General features: G+C 41.1%; 1 protein-coding gene across 2 annotated transcripts in view; it reads right to left on the bottom strand.

Moving 5' to 3' along the window:
- Positions 1-1243: 1243 nt before the first annotated feature.
- EP300 (E1A binding protein p300) overlaps positions 1244-23905 on the bottom strand; it is an 80416-nt gene continuing 57754 nt past the window's right edge. For both annotated transcript variants that reach the window (XM_069491511.1, XM_069491512.1), the window contains 14 exons: positions 22757-22996; positions 22072-22160; positions 19802-19882; positions 15593-15649; positions 14851-14928; positions 13396-13463; positions 11814-11964; positions 11547-11693; positions 10535-10648; positions 9568-9733; positions 7237-7401; positions 6039-6200; positions 4058-4339; positions 1244-3828 (listed from right to left, as the gene is read on the bottom strand). In XM_069491511.1, coding sequence (XP_069347612.1) covers positions 1627-3828; positions 4058-4339; positions 6039-6200; positions 7237-7401; positions 9568-9733; positions 10535-10648; positions 11547-11693; positions 11814-11964; positions 13396-13463; positions 14851-14928; positions 15593-15649; positions 19802-19882; positions 22072-22160; positions 22757-22996 — 4002 coding nt within the window. In that variant the 3' untranslated portion in view covers positions 1244-1626. The remainder of the gene's footprint in view (positions 3829-4057; positions 4340-6038; positions 6201-7236; positions 7402-9567; positions 9734-10534; positions 10649-11546; positions 11694-11813; positions 11965-13395; positions 13464-14850; positions 14929-15592; positions 15650-19801; positions 19883-22071; positions 22161-22756; positions 22997-23905) is intronic.

The following is a 23905-nucleotide window of genomic DNA, read 5'->3' as shown; positions in this document are numbered from 1 at the left end:
AAAACTTGGTCATAGCCAATATAATGTTCAGTTGGAGGGAGGACCAATGATTTTTCCATTCTTTTAACAGCTAGCACACTGCTGGACTCATGCTGCAATCTCTCAGCCTTCCAGGTTTTATTTACGCACATTTTCCTTTCCTTCAACCTGATGCCTCCAACTGACTTCTTTCTTGGCTGGCAGTTAGCAAAAACAGGAATGTACTGTTGCCCTACCTTTAAGACTTACACAGGTAAGACCCTGGTAGTCCTCAATCTCATCACTCTTAAGATGAGGGTAATTAGAAGACCTTGAAGGTCCTACATATCAAGGTGTTAAATGGCTAACTTCAGCTTTGACAGTTTAGCTGGTACTTGCAGTACTTTGTTTTTCCCTGAACTTTGAACAAATTCACCAAAATCTATTTGTGAATTCTTTATATGTAACAGTTAAGGAGGCTGTAAGCTAATTTTTTTCTTCTGAATCCTAAGCATCAGGCACTTAAGGTGGTATATTCTAAGAAAAAGATGTGACATCAAGAAGTGAAACAAAGTCAGGGTGTCTGTCTCACACAGTTTATTTAACAATAGGTAATAAGAAATCAAATTTAACAGTCTATACAGTGATCCAAAGTTCATATTTATAAGTAATCAACTTTAATTGCATGATTTACAACAGTTGAGGGTTTTTGCTTTCTATTTTCAAGTTTTACAGAAAGTGTGTGTGTGGGAGGGGGCAGGGCAAGGAGGAAGAAAGCAAGCAAAGAAACCCCAGGGGCATTTTGCATGTTAAAATCATCCCACCGGAATCGTTTCTTACCCTCTTTTTAATTTTTTCTTTTGTTAGATGTAAAAATAACAAAAAAAATTCTTTCAAGAAACAGAAACCACAATATATAATACATCAATTTGGCAGCTGCCCCTGTATATTTTTGAAAAAGTCATTTTTCTTTCTACATGTACAAATTATTTTAATACTTGAAGTTTTACGCTCAGACTTACAGAATAGAAAATTTTCTGGAGCACAAAAGTTGACTTGAGGGGAGGAAAGGGGGATTTTTTTTTTTTTAAACATTTTTAAAAGAATGAACATCTTTGCACCCAGAGAAAAAAAAACTGGTATTTTAATATATATTTATATATATATTTATATATATAGAATGTAATTTTAAAGTAACATTAACCCCTTTTGTCCTCTGGTTTTAGAAATGTTCTTTTTTAACTCTTCCATAAAGTGAGGAAAATAGGGAAAAATGTCAACCATCTGCACCAGTAAATAATAACTATTAATATTACATATTTTCATTAATTTAAAAAAAATAATAAAACCTATTGGAGGTGCAAGGCAGGAGCATATGGTTGGCTTCACAGACCTTAGCCTCCTCCCAGTGCACACGTGAACCACACACACAAGGGAAAAAGGCTGGTGGTAACCCCAACCATAACAAAAATATATTCTTTGTATTTCTATTATCCCTCAGGTTCATCTTGCATGTTTGCTTTAAACCACAAACGGCTACTGCACAGTTCTTATGTGTTCCAAGGAAAATTGTCTTTTAGGCTAAGAAAGATTCAAAAAAATTGTTTTCAGTACAAAAAGTCTTAAGAGAAAATAATTTTTTTGCTCCCAAAATACTACAAGGTGTCTCTAGTGTATGTCTAGTGTACTCTGTGAGAGGTTTGAATTCAAGTCTGAGTTATCGGTGCTGAGTCCCAGGTCCGTGGCACTTGCACCATGGAGGTTTGCCATGCCTGGATTGTTAGCAAGTTGAGAAAGCATTGAATTCTGGTCCGGGCTGGCAAAATGCCCTTGTTCCATGGGGTTGGCCTGGGCAGCCACCAGTCCGGGATGTGGGGAACTTGTCTGTGGGGAGACGTGGTGTGGAGAAGGCTGAGGCTGCATCCTCGGGGACGGGCTGGAATGGGGGGGCTGGGACTGTGGCCGTGGAGAAGGGACAGGCTGGGGAGAGCGTACTTGATTGGAGAGAGGATTGGGGATCTGCTGGCCTTGCAGGTGTGGGGACTGGGCCTGATTTGGGAGCATATGCTGTTGGGGGCTCATGGGGTTGGGCTGAGCAGGGGACCCCATCTGTTGCTGAAGGAGTCGCTGCTGATAGGCCTGTAGACTGGCGCCTGCCTCTGCTCCCAAGGCCTGGGGGAGCTGGCCCATCTGTCCCATATTCCCTTGTTGCATCTGTTGCATGTGATGCTGCATCCGCTGCTGCTGCTGCTGTTGCTGTGGGGGGTAGCCAACTCCTTGGGGTTGCTGGAACTGGTTATGGTTGGCCATTCCAGGGCCTATTCCTGGCCCTGCTCCCTGTTGCTGCTGCTGCTGTTGCATCATCTGCTGTCGTCTTAAGATGTCTCGAAACTGTGAAGGCATGGTGTTGTGATTCATGTTCATTTGCTGAGGTTGGGGGCTCATCCCTCCCATGGGTGGCTGGAGTTGCTGCTGTGGTTGCTGCTGGGGCAAGCCAGCCCTCTGCACGCCTGCCTGCATGGGATTCATGTTCTGCATGGCTGGATTGGAGTGGACGCCCTGCTGGCCTGGCATGGTAGGGGGCTGAAGCCCTGGCTGCCCCTGGGGCATGCCAGGCTGCCCAGGGAGGGGTTGTGGATTAGAGTTGGCATACTTGGCAGCCCGCTGCTTGATGAATGCAGCCAACAGCTGAGGGTTGGCGTGAAGGATACTAAGCACCTGTTGCTGCTGTAAGGGAGAGCTGGGAGACCTGAGAGTCCGCAAAAGGTTTTGTAAGGCTTGTTGAGACACAGTGCCTGGTTTGAGTGGGCTCACACCTACCTGGCCCAATCCTGGTTGTGGAGCCATGTTCAAAGGCTGACCATGCTGGGCCACTGACATCATGGCTGGCCTTGGCATCCCGGACTGTAGTTGCTGGGGCTGAGGCAATCCTCCTTGGGCCCAGGGTGGCTGTTGTTGCATCCCTGTGGGCCCCATCCCTGGCTCCAGATGCCCACTGGGACCTCTGGCCATCGGAGGTGGGTTCATACCCATGGAGGACATGGGAGTCAGCTGGGGCATCTGGTGCTGGATTGGCCTTTGAAATATTTGCACATGGGCCATCTGACGCTGTGTCTCGGCTGCCCTCTGAATCTGCATTGCCATTTCCACTGCTGCAGGTGGGGGCCCTGGAAGGGGCGGCTGAGCAGTCTGAGGCGGGGTTGGAGGAGTCACCTGGCCAGCTGCCTTACCCTGGGACACAGGGCCAGCAGCCTGTGTCCTGGGCAAGTAGGGTGGCATGCTGTTGGGAGGAGTCGGCTGAGGCTGAGAAGTGGGCTGGGGCTGGGGCGTCTGAGGGGTGGTCGGCTGTTGGCCCGTTGGCGTGGTTGGCGTGGCAGGAGTAGGGGAGGGTAGGCCCTGTTGCTGTCCCACCACACCAGTCCGCTGCATGCTGGCCATCCTCCTGCGGAGCATCTGGGCCTGCTGTAGCCGGTGCTGCAGCTGCTGCTGCCGGAGCTTCTGCTTGATGTTTAGGCAGAACGGCACGGGGCACTTATTCTCCTGGCAGTGCTTGGCATGGTAGCAGCAGAGGGCAATGAGCTGCTTGCAGATGGGGCACCCGCCATTGGTTTTCCGTTTGCAACCCTTGGTATGCTGCACAACCCGCTTCATCTTCTGGCAGGAGGGCAGGGAGCAGTTGGCATTCCGGCACTGGCAGGCATGGACCAGAGACTGGATGCAGCGCTGGATGCTTAGGCGGCGAGAATCTCCAGGGCTCTGCGTGGCTGCAGCCTGCTGGTTGTTGCTCTCATCATCTAAGCCAAGACCCAGTTTCTCCATTTTGTGGTCATGGTTTTTAGTGTTATAGCAGGTAATACACAAATCATAATCCTGGGGAAAAGACACAGGAAACATAGGTAAACGCTCCAAGATTTAAGTCATTCAAAAGCATTTCAGATATCCTGCTTGGGCTACAATAGCCTCTTTTATAGAACAAAAACTAGCCTCTTCAGCTCTGCCACTCAAACATGAAGCCAGGCCCCTCCCATCCCCAGGCCTATATAAAATGCAGCTGCAGCACCTCCCAGACAATCGGAACCCTGCAGAGCCTGCCTCCTACCTCACAGACAGTACAGTGCCAGCGTGTCTCCACGTGGTGCTTGCATTCATTGCAGGTGTAGACAAAGCGGTCCTGGCTCTGTGTGTGCAGCTCCACCAACATGCACATGGTAGACCACTGGGCTCTTCGGAGTGAAGAGAACTCCAGGTGCTTATCCCTTGCGAGGGTAAGAAATGCATCCCGACCATCCATCAGGTCGCAGGGGATGAGAGGGTCAGGATCAACGATGGGAGGCAGGGAGTTGGCAGCAGGCCCAGCAATGAGGCGGATCACAAAGAAGACCTGCAAAACAGAAAGTCTCATTCCAACTCTGGACCTAGAGCACCGCCACAGAAGACAGGTCAGTCAGACTGGACACCAATGAGATGGGTGCACAGAGTTTCACAACCATACCACTCTCCTCCTACTTCACATCCTGTGGTCTTTTCTACCTTATTCAACAATTCCTTTACCAAGGGTCTAGTTCAGGACATGCACAGTGGACAAGTCTTGCCTCAAGCAGTCTACTTTAAGGCTCATGAAAATAAGGCAGGGAACTGCCCAAGATGGAAGGTGGGACTATGGGTTACTTGCCCAAGGACAAGTAACCATAGTTCTTGACTGGAACATAAGGACCAATGTCAGATGGTGGCACTGGGTAAAGATTAAGTTTCCTTATTTTTTAATGAGGTCAAAGAAGAAAAGGAAAAAAAAAAACAAACGAAACATCAAATTTTATTTAAAAAGAAAGAAAAATTAAATTTCCTGGGTGAAAAACTATTCTATGGTTATGTAGAGGACATCTTCTTAGAAGGTACTGGCTAAGGCAAGGCATGGTGGCTTAATGCCTGTAGTCCCAACAATTTGGGAGGCTGGGCTGAGGCAAGAGGATTGCTTGAGCCCAGCAGTTGGGAGGCTACAGTGAGCTATGATTGCACAACTGCACTCCAGCCTGGGCAACAGAGCAAGATCCTATCTCAGGGGGAAAAAAAAAAGGTACTGGTTAAAATAGAGATAAATCTACTTAGTCCTTGTTGCTGAAGCAGTAAAATTTTTGTTCACTTAAGTTTGAAAACTCATAACCACCACCAATTCCCATAACCATTAGTATAAAGGGTGCAACAAGCTGGTATTATGTATATGTAATAGAAATTAATTATATGTAACTATAAAGTCTTATTAAACAAATAAACTATAAAATATTACCTGAAGAAATCAGGAACTTCTAAGAAACTGCTGTACTGCCTAGTACATTCTACCAGTTTTTTGGACACTAAAAATCTACGCAAACTAGCAGTAACACTTGCAATGTACGCAGACAACAGTATCTGCTGCTTTTGTCCCCATATAGCTAGGCCAATACCTGAATTTATAACCTATACAGATAAAGTCGTAGAATGTGTCCACAGATGAAGTCAAACTCATGACAATATATTCTGAGGGCCTTTCCCACTGCTGTTATGCTAGAATTGTCACATTAACTATAGCTTGAAATAGCTAATAATTATTACCTTAGCTTATCTGTAGCCTTGGACTGCTGAGCTCAAGTGATGCTCCCACCTCAGGCCCCGAGTAGCTGGGGACTACAGGGATGTGCCATAATGCCCAGCTTAATTTTTTGTAGAGATGGGCTTTTTTAATGCTTTTTGTTATGTTGCGCAGGTTGGTCACGAACTCCTGGCCTCAAGCAATCCTCCCGCCTTGGCCTCCCAAAGTACGGGGATTACAGACATTATCCACTCACACAGCTTATACTTTTAAATAAGGCACAATCTAACACCATCTAGATTTAAAACACAGCTGCACAGCTAAATGAAACTGAACATTTCTTGTTCTACTACCTACTCTAATTACCTCTTTTTTCCCTAATTACCCCTCAAATGATTTCTTTCTTCTGAATCTCAAATGGTCTGGTGCTCACATCATAAACACCAATTGGAGCGGGCAGTTTTTGAAAACCCCTGTCCTGTTTGTTTTCCAACTACTGGTGGCTGCATCTTACCTCTTTATGTTTCTCCATGGTGGCATACAGTTTCTGTGAGAGGTCATTGGATACATTGGGCATGCCAGGCTTCTTCTTGTTGCCCCTACTCAGGCTGCTCTTGTTTTTGCTGGTTTTCTTGTTATTCTTCTTTTTAGCATTCTTGCTGTCTCCCTTTGTCACCTGCCGGGTAGCACAAAAGGAGACAACAAAGTGTTAAGTTTTTGTTAAGAATTGACTTAGAAATAACACTGAAGGTAAAAAGACTCCCCCTTCTATGAACTATAGCTTATGCTTATATCTTATTTCATTAGCAGCTCACTTCACATAGTCTCTCTCCTTTCAAAGTTGTTACTTATGGTAAACTAATGTTCACAAACATATTTGACCTAATTTTTTCTCAGTGAAGACCTTTCATTGAGGCAATGACAACCTAGGAGTGTGTAGACCTTGTTGATGGAGCACATCCCAGATTTGAGAATAGGAAACGAGGAGTGGGTGGCAGAGTGGGGTAGAGTGTATGGCAGTGGGGAGCCAAAAGACCTTGGCTTTACTGCCTTTTACTCATATTCTAAAATTTTATGAGCCTACTAAACCTTGCCCCCCAACACTCATACCCTATACTGAAAACTAGTTCATCAATGAATTTGAACAAAGCTGTAAGAATTTGTGAGCGGACTATTTAAGAGTGACTTTATAAGTCTGATTCAATGGAGGTAATTCTACATATGCTATAGGGAAATAACTGACCAGGTTCTAAGGCAGGTGCTATATGGGGGACAGGCTGGTTTTGGATAGCTATGAACGGTTTTTACACTTCGAAAGAGTTGTGTTATTTATTTTATTTTTTTAAAGGGGAAAGAAAAAGACTACACCAGAGATGGTATGTGGCCCACAAGGCCAAAATATTCATAATCTGGTCCTTTACATAGGTAATTTTCTATCAGTTTGTTTTTTAGGATTTCATTTGCTTTTTTTTTTCTCAGTTTACATTACTCAGAGTCTGAGATACCATTTTAAAAGGGGGTCTTGATGCTAAATAGGTTTAAAACCACTAAAATATAATCCTAGTAAACTTTCTAAGCCATAATTTCTTGCCCAATTTAAAGAGCTGTTTCATACCTGAGAACTTTAAAACTAAATTGAACATTTAAGCTCACTTCTGGATTATACAATTAGAATTAAGGTAGAAGATGGAAAGGAACTGTAACGTCCTTACGTCAGTGCTTTCGTTGCTGGTATTTTCCTCTCGCTTCCTCTCTTCCTCCTCCTGTTCCAGTTCTTTAATGCTTTCTTCCAAAACATTGGGCCAGAAATCACCCTCAAAGTAAGGCAATTCCTTTGCACTTGTTAATCGATCTTCAGTAGCTTGTTTAAAAATATCCTGTAAAAAAATGCATGTACAAATAGGAATTTCTACTTTTTATAAAACATTGATTATACAAGAAGCAGCCACAACTAACTGACACAAGAAACATGAAAGATTAAAATGTCTTCAGAAAGCTGGCGGAGATTCTATACCTAGTACCTAATTCTATACCATATGCCAGGGAGCAATTTAATGTCATAAACAGTGCAAGGGCTGGTCTGAGTACAGTGGTGTCTAACAAATAATAAACCACAACCAATTACAGATTTCTCTGTTCCTTCTCCATTCCCACTGCTTAAGCTGACTAGCCTGTAAACAAATAAAAGAAAAAGAAAACACAAAAAACAGTGAAAAGTCCTGGTCTGAAGTCAGTATTTCTAGTTTTCTTTTTCCTCTGCCTATGAAGATGGAGATTATCTGCCTTTATATAAACCAAGTGGCAAACTGTCTTGCCAGGGATCAATGTCAGAGGGCTTCAGAAGCATCATTCACACCGTAGCCTTTACCACCTCTCGCACAATGATGTGTGATGTAAGGTATGCCCTCCCTGCACACATCCTTGGAATTTCAGCAGCTTAACTGAGAGGTGAAAATGACTGAAACCTATTATGTCATTAAGTATGAGATGTCCGACTTCCTTAACTATTAAGTTTGACAGTTAGTATCGCTGACATTTCACTTGACACTTCTTGTTTTCTTTTTATTGTGAAAGCACATTTTCATTCTTTCAAACACATGGTTTGACTTGTAGCTTTCAAAGTTTTTTTAAAAATAATTTTTGTAAAACCATAGGTAAGTCAAAAACTTGTGTTATTTTCAAATGAGAGTTCCACTGTAAAACCAATACTGTGCAGACAGCTCAACATATCAATAAAGTGTTTGAAAAAGATGTAACTAATGAACACACAGTTCTGTTCTGGTGATTTTAGTCTTAAAAATGAGCCATGTGGGCAACCTGAGACCAAGGTGAATAATGATGAGCTAAAATCTATAGAAGCAAATCCATTTCAACCCTATGCATAAATTAACAAGGTTTGACATTACTACTGCAACAATATTAGACTGCTGAAAACAAACTGACAAGGTAAAAACGCTGGATAGATGGATACCACATAAATTAAATGAGCATCAAAAAAAAATCATCTCAAAACCTGCCTTTCTTTACTGTCATGACATAAAGACAAACCATTTTTACACCTTATTGTTATCTGTAATAACAATGGATTCAACACAATGGTTATTAAATAAAGTGCCAAAACACAGTCCACAACTGAATATTCATCAAAAAAAGCTAATGGTGCCTGTTCAGTGCTCCAGCACTGGTATTATCCACTACAGCTTCATGAAACCTCCTCAAGTGATTACAGCAAGTGTCTACTATAACAAGTTGGACGAAATCATGAGGATGCTTTCCATTAAACAGATTGGGCGGCAGAGACAGGCCAAGACCACATGTCACACAAACAACTTTGCTCAAAATTAGAGGCTAAACTTAGAAACTCTCTGTCATCCACCATATTCACCAGCCCTTGCACTGACTACCACTTTTTACAAGGAAAAATATTCAATTCTCAACAAGCTGTAAATAACGCTTTTCGTGATTTCATTGCCACCTACTCTCCACACTTCTTCACTGTTGATATCAACAAGCTCCTATTAAGATGACAAAACTGTGTCAATAGTTTAGACACAAACTTTGATTAATTGCACTGCTTCTTGTTTAAGATGTAGCAAATAAAACTTTTGATTCAAAATCAGACATTTCAGTCTACGGCCACACCACCTTGCACGTGCCCGATCTCGTCTGACCAAAATCAGACATTTCAAATTTAATGACCTAATACAAATACTAGAAACTGTATCTGCTGTAGAATGAATTGCTGGGCTGCTTGGGAAAACATCCAGTTTATGTAGGTAGTTCAAGTTCATATCAAGAGACAGCCTACATTCATGAATGTTTAAAATAACGTGGCTATTAGGAATACATTTTTTAATTGGTTACATGTTTAAAACACATTTCTTCAAAAAACCTAGTTTTACTTTGAAAAACTGTGAACACACAAAATAAAAAACCTATCAAATTAGCATAATTTTATGAATTACATGGAAGATGTAGAACAAGACCACCAAGATTAGTACATTTCCAGATCTACTGTTTTTCTCCCCCATGCTCCAACTAACCTTATAGTCATGGACAATGCGCTCTGAGACAGCTTTGTCAAGCATCTTTTTGTACCACTCCTGCAGTCGCTTGGGCTTTGGAATCTTCTGGTCAGGAGGATGGCAGTGGAAGATATAGTCATCTCCCTCACTTGGTGGACATGCCCAAATATGCCCTGTTGTGTATCTAACAACACAAAGAGAAGGAATGTTCGATAGAAAAGATCATCCATTTTAGACAGAATGCTACCCTTTAAACCACAAGGTGGAGCCAATATTGAAAGATAACACAAAATGTTTAACCCAGCATCAAATCAAAATTGTGAGGCCAGCACTAAGCATAACCCATGGCACTAATAATGGATCTCACAATGCCTGCTACTTTTTGGATACCACAGAGGAGTGCTGAGAATTTCTGTTGTAGAGAGAACAACTTAGCTCCAAATCCCAAATTTGCATTTTAGGGCTGAATTAAGATTACCATGCAATGGAAAATGGACCTACTTTAACAAGAGACCTCAATGAAAGGAAAATTGTCAAGAGCAATAACCCGCAAGATGCAGTACTGAATATTCTCAAGGACACATGTACTTTAAAAGTGAGAAACATATCCCCAGACCTTAGTTGTTTTTGGTCTTGATACGCAGGTATAAAAAGATCAAATGGATCAAAATTCTGCCCTCAAATGATTAATAAACAAAAACTTCAAATCAATGTACCCAATGGCTTAACTAAAGAAAAAACAAACAAAAAAACCCACCAAAAAACCCCAAACACCTCACATGGGAAGTTTGGAACTAGGGCTAAAACATCCATTTTTCTTTCCTATTGGCAACATTTACTTCAAAGGGCACCAACAAAGTTGGGATAATTCTGCTAGATGGGAACCAAGATCGGGGGCAGAGAAGGGCAAAAATTACATAGTTGCACATTTTAACAATAGCACACTAATTGTTTTTAAAATAACATTCATTATCAATATGCTTACCCTAATTTCTTCACATACTCTAAATATCCAATTAGAATTTCATGATAGACTGCAGTCCTCAAGCATTTAGGACGGAAGAAATGAACACTATCGAGGTAAGATATGTATACTCTCCTATACCAAATGGGAGGGGAAAAAAAAAAAAAGTCAAGTCACACAATGAGTTCTTGTACTATATGACTAAAACATCATCTTGCTCTCCTGTGCTCTTTGCCCATGTTGTCATTTGTAATGTTCACTACAGTCAGATGAGTGACTTGACTGAACCCCTGTAGAGAAGTTTAGTGAACCTGTGACTTAATTTTCTTTTCTGTTTTTTTTTGAGCCAAGGTCCCACTCTGTTGCCCAGGCTAGAGTGCAGTGGCATCATCATAGGTCACTGCAGCCTCCAACTCTTGGGCTCAAGCCTCCCGAGGAGCTGGAATTACAGGTGCTCATAAACACACCCATCTAATTTTTAAATTTTTCTGTAGAGACAGAGTCTCGCTATGTTACCCAGGCTGGTCTCGGCCTCAAGAGATCCCTGCTTTGTCTGTTTTAGGATTGGATTTTTATTTTTTTTATTTTTTTATTTATTTTTTTTTTTGAGACAGAGTCTCGCTCTGTTGCCCGGGATAGAGTGCCGTGGCATCAGCCTCGCTCACAGCAACCTCAAACTCCTGGGCTTAAGCGATCCTACTGCCTCAGCCTCCCGAGTAGCTGGGACTACAGGCATGTGTCACCATGCCCGGCTAATTTTTTGTATATATATATTTTAGTTGTCCATATAACTTCTTTCTATTTTTAGTAGAGACGGGGGTCTCACTCTTGCTCAGGCTGGTCTCGAACTCCTGACCTCGAGCGATCCACCCGCCTCGGCCTCCCAGAGTGCTAGGATTACAGGCGTGAGCCACCGCGCCCGGCCAGGATTGGATTTTTAATTTGTTTTACTTGAATACTAATACTTTTCCACTTATTACAACTTGAAACCCCCCCTACACTGGAGGGGCTAGCCATAGTCAGCCAGTCATACCTCTGGTTGGGCGGAGGGCAGTCAGAGCCGTACTCCTGAACATGCATGCCAAAGAAGCACAAGTCAACGCCATCAATCTCTTCAAAAGCAAAGAGGGCTTTGGTTCGGTATGGAAAGGATTCTGCCATCTCTCCACTGTCTACAAACCTATATAATTCAGGTTGGGAGGAGAGAACAACATAACTCATATGGACTGGAATCACCAACAGTAACTATGTACAAGAAATTGTGGATCCACAAGAGAAAAAAAGGGAAATCACTAGATACCTTGCTTTCATGCCTGGTTTGACTTCCACAGTTTTGTCTGAAGCATGAACTACCCTAACAGTGACCTCTCCTGACTCAGGGTGATTTTGTCGCCTCAGAAAGTCATTTACACGATTCTCCAGAAAGGTGCCGAGCCTGGTAGATGGCAACCCTAGGAACGTAAAAGTCAGAAGTTACCAAGATGCAAATTTATTACTGTCAGTCTTAAAGGTTCAACCTCAAATCTCATTTGTGCTTTTTCTTAATACAAATAGGATAACTTCCTAGAATTTTTTTAAACTCGACAAGGTCATCAATTATTTTGTTTATTAAATAAAAGATGGGGTCTCACTCTGTCGCCCAGGCTGGAGTGCAGTGGCACGATCATCGGTAACTGTAGCCATGAAATCCTAGGCTCAAGCAATCCTCCTGCCTCAGCCTCCTGAAGTGCTGATTATAGGCGCAAGCCACCACGCCTGGCTAAGTTTATTCTTTGTATAAAACGTTCTGTCGATTTGCACTATCATACTTGGAATGATACGGAGAAGATTTAACATGGTCCCTATACTAGTATGATAAGGCAAGTCTTTGGTATATGTGCTGCTAAAACAGGCACAGTACTCAATAATATCTAAATGTCATTTCCCCCAACTTTTTATTATGAAAAATTTCCAATTGTCAGAATAGTTAAAAATATGGAACAATGAACAAGCCATTGCACTTTGACTAGATTGCAATTATATTTTAAAATAACAAAGGTTGGCCAGGCGCGGTAGCTCACACCTATAATCCTAGCACTCTGGGAGGCCGAGGCGGGTGGATCGTTTGAGCTCAGGAGTTCCGAGATCAGCCTGAGCCAAGAGCGAAACCCCGTCTCTACTAAAAATAGAAAAAAATTAGCTGGTCAACTAAAAATATATAGAAAAAATTAGCCGGGCATGGTGGCGCATGCCTGTAGTCCCAGCTAGCTGGGAGGCTGAGGCAGGAGGATCGCTTGAGCCCAAGAGTTTGAGGTTGCTGTGAGCTAGGCTGATGCCACGGCACTCTAGCTCGGGCAATAGAGTGAGACTCTGTCTCAAAAAAAAAAAAGACAAAGACAAAGGTTGAACATTTTGAGGAACATTACAGAAATCAAAGGAATCTGTAAGTCAGAAAAATACTACAAAACAAAATACTACATTGAGGTTATAAGTGTCAATTACTTGCATGATAAAAATCTTTCCCCTGACAATGGAAAGGATCAAGTGAGGGCAAAATGGAGCCCCCATAAATGGTATAGACTAAACTGAGAGAATCACTCATGGGACAGCAATTCTGGCCAATCATTTTCACATCTGGCCCCCATAAGGAATATGCCCCAAATAAGGAAAAATATAGGGAAAACACATCTTATGCATTTAATAAATTCTTTTCTTGAAAATTTTTTCCCTAAGGTCTAATGAATTTCACACTAAAAACTATATTACAGTTCAACTTTAAGTAGATTATATAGAATTGTTTTACTTTTACTCTGATTAAAAATAAAGGAATTCTTTTTGGACAGTTTCTTCTCCATTAGACTTCAGAAGTTTTGCCAAGGTTTACCTGTAAAAATGGAACTTACTTTTAGCAGAAAACTTATTTTCTTTCCTGGTTCGTGCAGTTTTCTTTAAACAGCCATCACAAACAAATCTAAAATGTAAATCAAGACTTTGTTTACATAACTTAAAGACGCCTTTAAAGTATGTGTATAACAAAATCTATCGTGTAAATAAAATTAAAATTCAAAAGACAATCTGGTACAAAATTTTCCACATTTTTATGAAAGAGTTACAACCAATACACACAGAGCTTTCAGAAATCAATAAGAAAAAAGATAACTTAATGGAAAAATAGGCAATAGACATGAAGAAATGTGATTACAATTAAGACAGGAATGTTTCTTTTTGGCCCAATCATATTGGCTAGAGTTAAGTGTCAGTACTCCTTTTATGTTACTGGTTGGAACTGTACATTTTGAGAGCAAAACCAATATATTTAAAATGTATTTTCTCTTTGTTCCTATAATTAACTGTATATGATGCGTGTAAGGAGAGTTTCTTGCAAAAACTTGAGACTACATAAATGTTCCTCAAAGTAAATAATTAAATGGGTTATTGTAAATTATAGACTACTAGGCATCCATTAAAAATGCAGCAGACATACTTCAAATGTCCACAACCTATAAGATGGAGAAATTTAAAAAATTAAAAACAAACACATACAAATAAAATATTTTACTGATTTATATATTTCATACAATACTAAAGGAGATTATCTCCAACAAGCTGACTGATCCTAAACTGCAAACATCACAAGTCTCTTAAATCATTTTTTTTTTTTTTACCAAACCTGAAATTAAGGAAAGGACTAAAAAGGCACATTTAAAGACAACTTACACTGAAAATTAAAAAGTTCCCACTAAATATTACCTATTGCAATTTTTCTTAGTATTATTTTCTAGAAATTTGCTAATTAGACCCCTCTTTCCTGTAACCTCCAAACCAGCTACAACAAGCAGTCTGAGAACAGAGCAGAAGACGGTGTGGAGAACCAAACCTAATGAGAGGCACTTGATGCCCTAGATTCCCTCTTCCTTGGAACAGAGCTGGAATCAGCCCCATTCTTGGGACAATAAGAAGTGGTCTCTCTGACTCTCACTGGTCAATTATACTTTTAACTGCAGCTATGTAACCTATTGTCCCCACCCCACCAACAGATATTTAAACCAAACACTTACCAGGCTCACAATTTAGTATAACATTCATAGCATGTTTTCTGAGGTAGGAATAGAGGTGCATCCCCCCGTATAATAGTCAATCTGTGAAATTCAATTACATCTAACACTTGCTAGTTTCCAGATACCTTACCAACAGCATTGACTTTTGATGAAAAATAACAATATAAATTTAAATTTCCTAATCCAAGCAAAAAATTTTAGAGATACTAACTTTGAAGATATGATATAGCAAAGAAGAAAAAACTTGTTAATATTCACGAGGAAGAAAATTTCCAGAGAAAATACTGAAATAAGGCTCACCCAAGTGGCCAGATGATCTCATGATGAAGAACACATATCTGATGCATCTTTCTTCCACACTCTATACATTCAACAAACCTGGAAATACAGAGCCAATTTCAAGATTAATCCCAAAACCTTAACGAAATGAAAACTTCCATTACTTCCTGTGATTTCTGACAATTCAGAAGATAGCCAAGGTCATGTCCAAAGAATTGAAAAAATAGTTCTAACAAAGTTTTTATTTTTAAAAAGCTCTTTAGTGTTACAGGTAGAGCCAATTTCAAAAGCAATTAAATTCAGTAATTAAATGTGACTGTGGAAAAACAGTAGCAGAGAAAGATCACCGGTGTCGAAACTTCCGAATGAGTCTGACACCATTCCACCCATTTTAGGAATACCTAGAAAACGTACATTTCAGTGCTCCATGCTCTCAAAGGCCTCACCACAAACTGAGGGATTATGAATTATGAACTGAAAATGCAGAGGGTAACAGGGATGGAATACATAGCAGTGAGCAGACTGGGCCGATAAAACACTAAAGCATTAACTCAATTTAGTGAAATGTAAATAAATACTAACTGTAATGTAGACTAATAGCCTTAGTACTTGAATATATTCCACATTTTACCACCTACGTTGGGTGTATATTATATAGATTTAGCCCAACAATGCAGAATCATCTGATTGGTCCTAAAAATCCATAGAATGAAAGGAAGAAGAAAAGTCTAAATGTGCTGAGTATTCAAGGGGAACTACTTACAATTCTGGATCCAGTGTGTCATTTTTTCTCTTGGAAAATTGTTCTTTATTTATTGTACTAAGGAGAGAAGAGGGACACAATGAGAAAAAGTGATAAAGATGAGCAATCTGGCCACTGTTCTAACCAAAGGGTATAAATCTTACACTATAAATGGATGATTTACATCCTCTAAGATTATAATTTAACAGTTGCAATCCTGACTTACAAAATGCATGTAAGGGAATAGGACTTAATAATTATATCCCCTTATAGGAGGAAATCAGGAACCCAGGAAGAACTAGAAACATTAGTTCTTTCTTTTCAAATACTGCCTACTATTCTCAGTGTTATTAATAGTTACACCTTTTTATGGTGTAATGTTCCTAGACTGAGCCATGAAGGATACGGTGTGCACAGGGAGAATTAAATCACTATTTAAGAATACCTTTTTTTAGGGGGAAGTGGGGTGTAGGTGTGGTGTCCTGCTCTGTTGCCCAGGCTAGAATGCAGTGGCACGATCATAGCTCTCTGCAGCCTCTAACTCCTGGGCTCAGCAATCCTCTTACCTCAGCCTCTAGAGTTAACTGGGACTACAGGCACCTGCCACCACAGCTGGCTAATTTCTGTTTTGTTTTTTGTAGAGACAGAGTCTCACTATGTTGCTCAGGTTTGTCTTGAATTCCTGGACTCAAGCAATCCTCTAGCCTCAGCCTCCCAAAGTGCTAAGATTACAGGCGTCAGTCACCACACCTGGCTGTTTTTGTTTGTTTGTTTGAGACAGAATCTTGCTCTGTTACCCTGAGTAGACTACAGTGGCATCATCGTAGCTCACTACAACCTCAAATTCCTGGGTTCATGGGCTCCTCCTGCCTCAGCCTCCCAAGTAGCTGGGACTACAGGGCACACGCCATGATGCCTGGCTAATTTTTCTATTTTTAGTAGAGATAGGGTCTCACTCTTGTTCAGGCTGGTCAAGTGATCCTCTTGCCTCAGCTTCTCAGAGTGTTAGGATTACAGGCGTGAGCCACCACGCCTGGCCAACCAACTATTTAAGAATACGCTTTCAGGCCGGGTGCGGTGGCTCATGCCTGTAATCCTAGCACTCTGTGAGGCTGAGGTGGGCGGATTGAGCTCAGGAGTTCGAGACCAGCCTGAGCAAGAACGAGACCCTGTCTCTACTAAAAATAGAAATCATATGGACAGCTAAAAATATATATAGGAGGCCGAGGTGGGAGGCTCGCTCGAAGTCAGGAGTTCGAGACCAGCCTGATCAAGAGCAAGACCCCCATCTCTACTAAAAATAGAAAGAAATTAGTTGGACAACTAAAAAAAATACATACAAAAAAAATTAGCTGGGCATGGTGGTGCATGCCTGTAGTCCCAGCTACTCAGGAGGCTGAGGCAGGAGGATCGCTTGAGCCCAGGAGTTTGAGGTTGCTGTGAGCTAGGCTGACGCCACGGCACTCTAGCCTGGGCAACAGAGTGAGACTCTGTCTCAAGAAAAAAAAAAAAAAAAGTCTTAGAAACAGGGTCTCCCTCTGTCAGGGAGAGAGGGAGAGACAGCCTCTCTCCCAGGCTGGAATGCAGTGGCGTGATCATAGCTTACTGCAGCCTTAAATTCTTGGGCTCAGATGATCCTCTTGACTTGGCCTCCTGAGTAGCTAGGACTACAGGCGCACACCACTATGCTCGGTCAAGAAAATTTCAACATTAATACACGTTTCACAGCAATTTTGAAGGACAACACTCTGTACTTTATATTTTAAAATGTCACATAGCTTCCCATCCTGAAATCTAGCATACAACACTGCTCATGGCTTCACTACATATAGAAACTAACAGTCTTACCATTCTCTACCTAGAGTCAACTTCAGCGAAGCCCACTCTAATTACGGTTAATCCTCCTTACAAAAATGAGGACATCTCTGAGGCCACGTATGGTGGCTCATGCCTATAATCCCAGCACTTTGGGAGGCGGAGGTGGGAGGATCACCTGAGGGCAGAAGTTCAAAAGTGAGGACATCTCCACATGTAAAACTGTTTCCTATACTAAGTTATAGCCTAGAGAGATTCACTCATCTAAGTTAATAGCATTTTCCTGAATAGCCTAAGGGCTTGTTACTCAAAGTGCAATCTGAAGAGCAGCTGCACCACAGAAGGACCCGGAAGCTTATAAGAAATGCAGACTCTTAGACTGACTAAAGACCTGCAGGATCAGGAGGGGATTTCTATACTCTTCAAAGTCAGGGATGTACTGCCCTAAGGTATACGACACTTGGCATGCCACCCCAGAGTTCCAACGGTAAGGCGGACGTCCACTCCTCCATCAGGGAAACCTACACTAGAGGTCACCTCCCTGGTTTAGCCAAGGGTCAAAATATCTCAATGCTCAAGGTTCCCAGTATCTATTTTCCTAGACCAGCACCCATACCCTACTATATTGTATTTGTGTGGTGACTGAAGGGAAAGTGCAACTGTACAACTCAATTTGGAAAAAGTTTAACCAGTTTTCCTTGGAGGCCCTGATTTGTTACTAGTAATGTGACAACTCCATATTTTTGTGGAATGTTATGAATAGCTTTCCTTTATTATAGGTAAATATGAACCTCTAAGAATACTAAAATTACATGAAACAGTACTTCTTTTTAACTAAACAGTCTAAATTTATTCAGATTTAAAGATTACTACTATTATTAGGCAATTTAGGCTATATGCTGAGTTTGTGAAACTGCAAAGTGCATCTGAGTCTCTTAAACCTCTCCATCATGTTAATTCTATTCACTAGTATAGTGATTTAGGGCGTCTGTTAATCTACAAGAAGGGTGTAGGGTGGTTATTAGTTCAATTCTTTTCAAACTCAAAACAGTTAATTAACAATTAAGTTCTTTTCTTGCACTATCCTTCCAATTTTTAGAAGAAAAGCTATTTTTTAATTCTTTTAATATTATTTTTTTAGGGACAGGGTCTTGCTCGTCACCCAGGCTGGAGTGTAGTGGCCTGATCATAACTTAATTTAGCCACGAACTCCTGGGCTGAAGAGATGATCTTCCTGCTTCAGCCTCCTGAGTAACTGGGACTACAGGCACTACAGACACATACCACCACGTCGGGCTAATTTTTAAATTTTTTGTAGAGATGGGGTCTTCGGTATGTTTTGCAGGCTGGTCTCAAACTGCTAGCCTCAAAGTGCTCCTCCTGCCTCTGCCTCCTGAAGTGCTGGGATTTGGGACATGAGCCACCATACCTGGCCTGAAAGTTTCTTTATAGAAGAAATAATTTCAGTATAGCTAAGATGACCACCCATATATTCCCTAGAGAAGTGCTGACTAATAGAATTTTCTGCTGTGATGGATTATGTTCTCTGTGTTGACCTCTAGCCAGATGGCTTCTGAATACCTGAAATGTGAGTAGTACAACTGACAAACAATTTTAATTTTATTTACATTATTTATTTGAGACAGAGTCTCACTTTGTTGCCCCAAGTCGGGTACAGTGTCAACATCACAGCTCATTGCAACCTCTAACTCTTGGGCTCAAATGATCCTCCTGCCTCAGCCTCCTGAGTAGTTACAACTATAGGCCCATGCCACTGTGCTTGGCTAATTTTCTATTTTTTGGTAGAGATAGGGTCTCTTGTTCAGGCTGATCTCAAACTCCTGAGCTGAAGCAATCCTCCTGCCTCAGCTTCCCAGAGTGCTAGGATTACAGGAGTAAGCCACTGCTTCTGGCCTTATTTACCTCTTTTTTTTTTCCGAGGCAGAGTCCTGCTCTGTCACCCTGGCTAGAGTGCTGTGGCATCAGCCTAGCTCACAGCAATCTCAAACTCCTGGGCTCAAGCAATCCTTCTGTCTCAGCTTCCTGAGTAGCTGGGACTACAGGCATGTCCCACCATGCCCGGCTAATTTTTTCTATGTATTTGTAGTTGTCCAGCTAATTTCTTTTTATTTTTTAGTAGAGACGGGGTCTTGCTCTTGCTCAGGCTGGTTTCAAACTCCTGAGCTCAAAGGATCCGCCCACCTCGGCCTCCCAGAGTGCTAGGGATTACAGGCGTGAGCCGCTGTACTCGGCCCAGGCCTTATTTACTTTTAATTTGTATTTAAATAGCCATCTGAGAGTAATGGCTACTACACTGGACAACACAGCTCAAGACCATTTAGAAAGAAGCCTGAGCATGATCACATGGTAACACACTGAGAAGATAGCACTTTTCAAAATAATGTAGCTACTTACGTTTGAGGCTGGGAAGGGTCATCCCCCAAAGAAACGCTCTCCCCTTGGATTTCATTGAAACACTTCTCACAGAAATGATACCTGTCGGCAAGAAGGCCATACTGGGGTGAACTGTTCCGTTCACACAACACAGCCCAAGCCAAGCAACGAAGCCACCAATCACAGCAGGCCAAGGAAGGGGACGGGAGCAGAGAGCAGGTCATCAACGGCGACAAGGACATTCAATGATGCAGATTTATGGGCCCCACAGTTTGGGTTTTTTGGTTTGTTTTGTTTTGTTTTGTTATCAAAGCCAAGTGCAGACAACGACAAGCATGAGGGAGAAAAAAAAAACACAAAACAAACGAAGAAATGAGGGATTGCAGGACAACAAAAAACATAAAAGCAAGACAGAACAACACAAAGCAGAAAGCCAAGGCAAAGCACAGATTAGCATTAAATATCTCAAATGGGATCACAAGTAGCAAAATGATTACAGCAAATAAAAACAAAAGTTTCACTTACACAGACCCACACCCTTTCATTTCAGTAATTAATGCTATCTGATATAAATAAAAGGAGGGAGGAGGATAAATATACCAGGGAGAGAAGGACTGCTACTCAACAATACCTAAATATAGCAATCACACTTCTGCCCACTTTCAAAAAAAAAAAAAAAAAAATCCACCATGGATAGAGTAGCAGGAAACAATAACCTAAAACAACTGGGGATTGAAAAATACGAAAATTTCTTTTTGATCCCAAGGAAGCCATAAGTAACAAAAATAGTTTTTCACTGAAAAGCCCTGCATGAGCAGTTGAATACTGACTACAGCCACCAAGAGACACGTTTCAAAAGGCAGTGGTGTGTGCAGGTACATGACTAAACATGCCTTGGTACAAAGATGAACACAGTACACTGCTGTTAAAAATCCAAAAAGGGTATAAATGTCAAGGTTGTAACAACATAAGAAAAGTTTCATGCCAGTTGTTACTTGCTTTTTTGAGCATAAAGTGCTTATAACAACTTGAGTCCCACTTTTCCTAGATTTCTTTCTTTTTTTTTTTTTTTTTTTTTGAGACAGAGTCTCGCTCTGTTGCCCGGGCTAGAGTGAGTGCCGTGGCGTCAGCCTAGCTCACAGCAACCTCAAACTCCTGGGCTTAAGCGATCCTACTGCCTCAGCCTCCCGAGTAGCTGGGACTACAGGCATGCGCCACCATGCCCGGCTAATTTTTTCTATATATATTTTAGTTGTCCAGATAATTTCTTTCTATTTTTAGTAGAGACGGGGTCTCGCTCTTGCTCAGGCTGGTCTTGAACTCCTGACCTCGAGCGATCCACACGCCTCGGCCTCCCAGAGTGCTAGGATTACAGGCGTGAGCCACCGCGCCCGGCCTTTCCTAGATTTCAATGAGTAAAATACTGGATTTTTACTCATTGTAAAATCAAAACATTAGGCCTACAAAGCATAAGGAGTGCACCTAACTTTTTGCAAATAAAACAAAAAGTGTAAGTAACTTATCAAAGCTAGAAATACATCTGTAGCACCAAAGTTCAGCACAAACCAATAACATGAGCTTGGTATTATCAAATAAGTAAGGGTATTAACTGCCCAGCCTTGCTATTACTATATGAGAGCCCTAAACACCCTATGCTAACTATATTGTAGGCCAATTACTGAAAACAGGAGATAAATCGTGGTTAAGAAAGATTAGTGAAGTGATTTCAGCTATTGGTGGAGAATGAGAAAAAAGGCAGAAGTGTGTAGTTTATTTAGGCACTGTCATAAGCAAGTCTTTGTAGGGAAAAGTTAGGTGCAGAGCTATTTTGGAGGTTTTCCTTTTAATTTGCTTAACAAAGGAAAAGTAAATACTTTGGAATCCTGTTTTCATATGTTCTAACAACAACAATTTAGGGATAGGCAACACATAAAAAGGGAAACATTTCCAAAAAGCAATCCAATAGGTATTAAACATTTTCTGGGGAGTTTAATCTCCTCAGTTTTGCCTTGGTCTGTGGTGAGTACTAAAAGCCCAGGAGAAAGTGAAGTGGGGCCTGGGGTTCCTCCCTGCTGAAAATAAGGGCCCAGATAACTGATGCAATGCTAATTTTTGATACAAAATTTTATAATTCTGCTAAGAAAGGCAGAAGGCAAAGAAGAGAACTTGTGCTGTACAGCTGTTTTCAAGCAAGTTACACATGAACCATGACTGTATGTGTGCTGGTCCATCTGCATGCACTCCCTAGACATGTGGACATATGGGCCAGGGTCCACATTAGATGGGCTTACCTGTTTTGATAACTATAGTAAGTGGCATCACGAGGGATTGTGCACAGTTGTTTGCCGTAGCAACACAGTGTCTGTGGAGAGAACTCCAACTGCAAAAGAAACGATTTGTTAAATAGCATAGAGGCCTTAAGGACAAGCTAGAACAATCACAATGGCAAAGCATAAACAAAAGAGTCAGTGATGTCTTTAGTTCTTATTTGTGTTAACCATAATGGGCTATTTCCTATTTCAGTTACCAAAAACCATTCTAAGTTTACTCCTATATTATTTCATCACCCTGAGGTAGGCTTAGCAGTCATATCCTTCTACCACTTTACCAAAGACCCAACAGGACATGTAGACCTCAAGAATGTGAACTGGTATGCACGGGAAAACCAATATATGGTGAGCAATGTGCACACACAGCTGACCATGATAAAGGCCCAACTCCGTATGAGCTTACAGTCTGATGATTCATTATTCTAATTGGTCAAGTTTTCCATAAAATTCAGGTGTGCCAAAAAAAGTCTTTACAGAAAGTCCATTCCATATAAACAGATAATATTGTGGTATGTGCAAATAAGTCCAAACAAATGCATTAAAGAAAAGGCCATGTCAATGCCAGAAGCAGAATACTCTCTTATGCCATCAGTATATTCTAGGTATCCTAGAAAAGTTAAAGGCATGTCTGAAAACCATTTCTTACCTTTCTGCCACAACAATATCCAAGACTTTGCATGACTGGATCAATTTCTTGTTCAAAGACCTCAGATAACTTGGAGCAGTATTTATATACCCGTGATGTTTTCCGATTATATAACCAGGCATTGTTGAACATAAGCCAAATGTCATCCACATATTGCCAGGGCTCCTGATACTGTCCAGTGTCTAACTTCCTCTTAATGGTAGAAAGATCCATCGGGCTCTTCACAATATCAAAATAATCCTAGAAGGGTAAGTGACACTAAACAACATTGCCCAAGTCTCAGTATGTTTAATCTTCCTATTATCATTAATTTTCCAGATAATTCTGAATTTCTGACCTGTTTATATTCCCAAAGAGTTGACTAATGTCCAATTACTTCTTTAAATCATTAGCCTACACAGATACAAAGCTGCTCAGAGGACTGAGAAGACAGAGCTATAGACTTTCCAGACAGGAGGCCGATGGTGGTCTACTGAAGCAACTCCAGATGTTTTACAACAGTGTTATGTGAGATCAATAAAGACACTGAAAATTTTAAAACTAGAATGGGCCTGCAAATGAGGAAACTAAGCCCAGAGAACTTCAGTGTTACATCTAAGATCACAGAAAAATACAGGAAAAACAAATTCCTAAAGGATTTTTGACCCTAGAAGCACTCATCCAATAATACCTAGAGATCCTCAAATGAAACCTGCCAGCAGCCTGGTGTATAAAGACAGGCTAAAGACAAATCTAACCTGGGTCTACCTTTCTGTCATGATGTACTGCTCTTCAAATAATAACCTAGCATTTCCACTGGTAGGTATATACCAAAGAGAAATAAAAATATACACACCCACACAAAAATTTGTATGCCAGTGTTCATAGCAGTGCTATCTTAATAGCCGAAAACTGGAAACTCAAATGTTTACGGACTAATGAACAGATAAAGAAAATGTGGTACATACACACAAATATTATTGGGCCATAAAAAGGAATGAAGTATTGATTTATGCTACAACATGGATGAACACAGATGAAACACTGTGCTAAGTAAAAGAAACCAGTCACAAAGAATCACATATTGTTATGTTTCCATTTAATGAAATTTCCAGAATAAACAAATCCAGAGACAGAAGGTAGACTGGTGTCTGCTTAGGACTGGGGTAC

The sequence above is a fragment of the Eulemur rufifrons genome, chromosome 16 (genome assembly GCF_041146395.1).
Source record: "Eulemur rufifrons isolate Redbay chromosome 16, OSU_ERuf_1, whole genome shotgun sequence".
NCBI classification, from domain to species: Eukaryota; Metazoa; Chordata; class Mammalia; order Primates; family Lemuridae; genus Eulemur; species Eulemur rufifrons.
The sequence above is the reverse complement of the archived record's forward strand: the minus strand, read 5'-3'. Positions and strand labels throughout refer to the sequence as shown.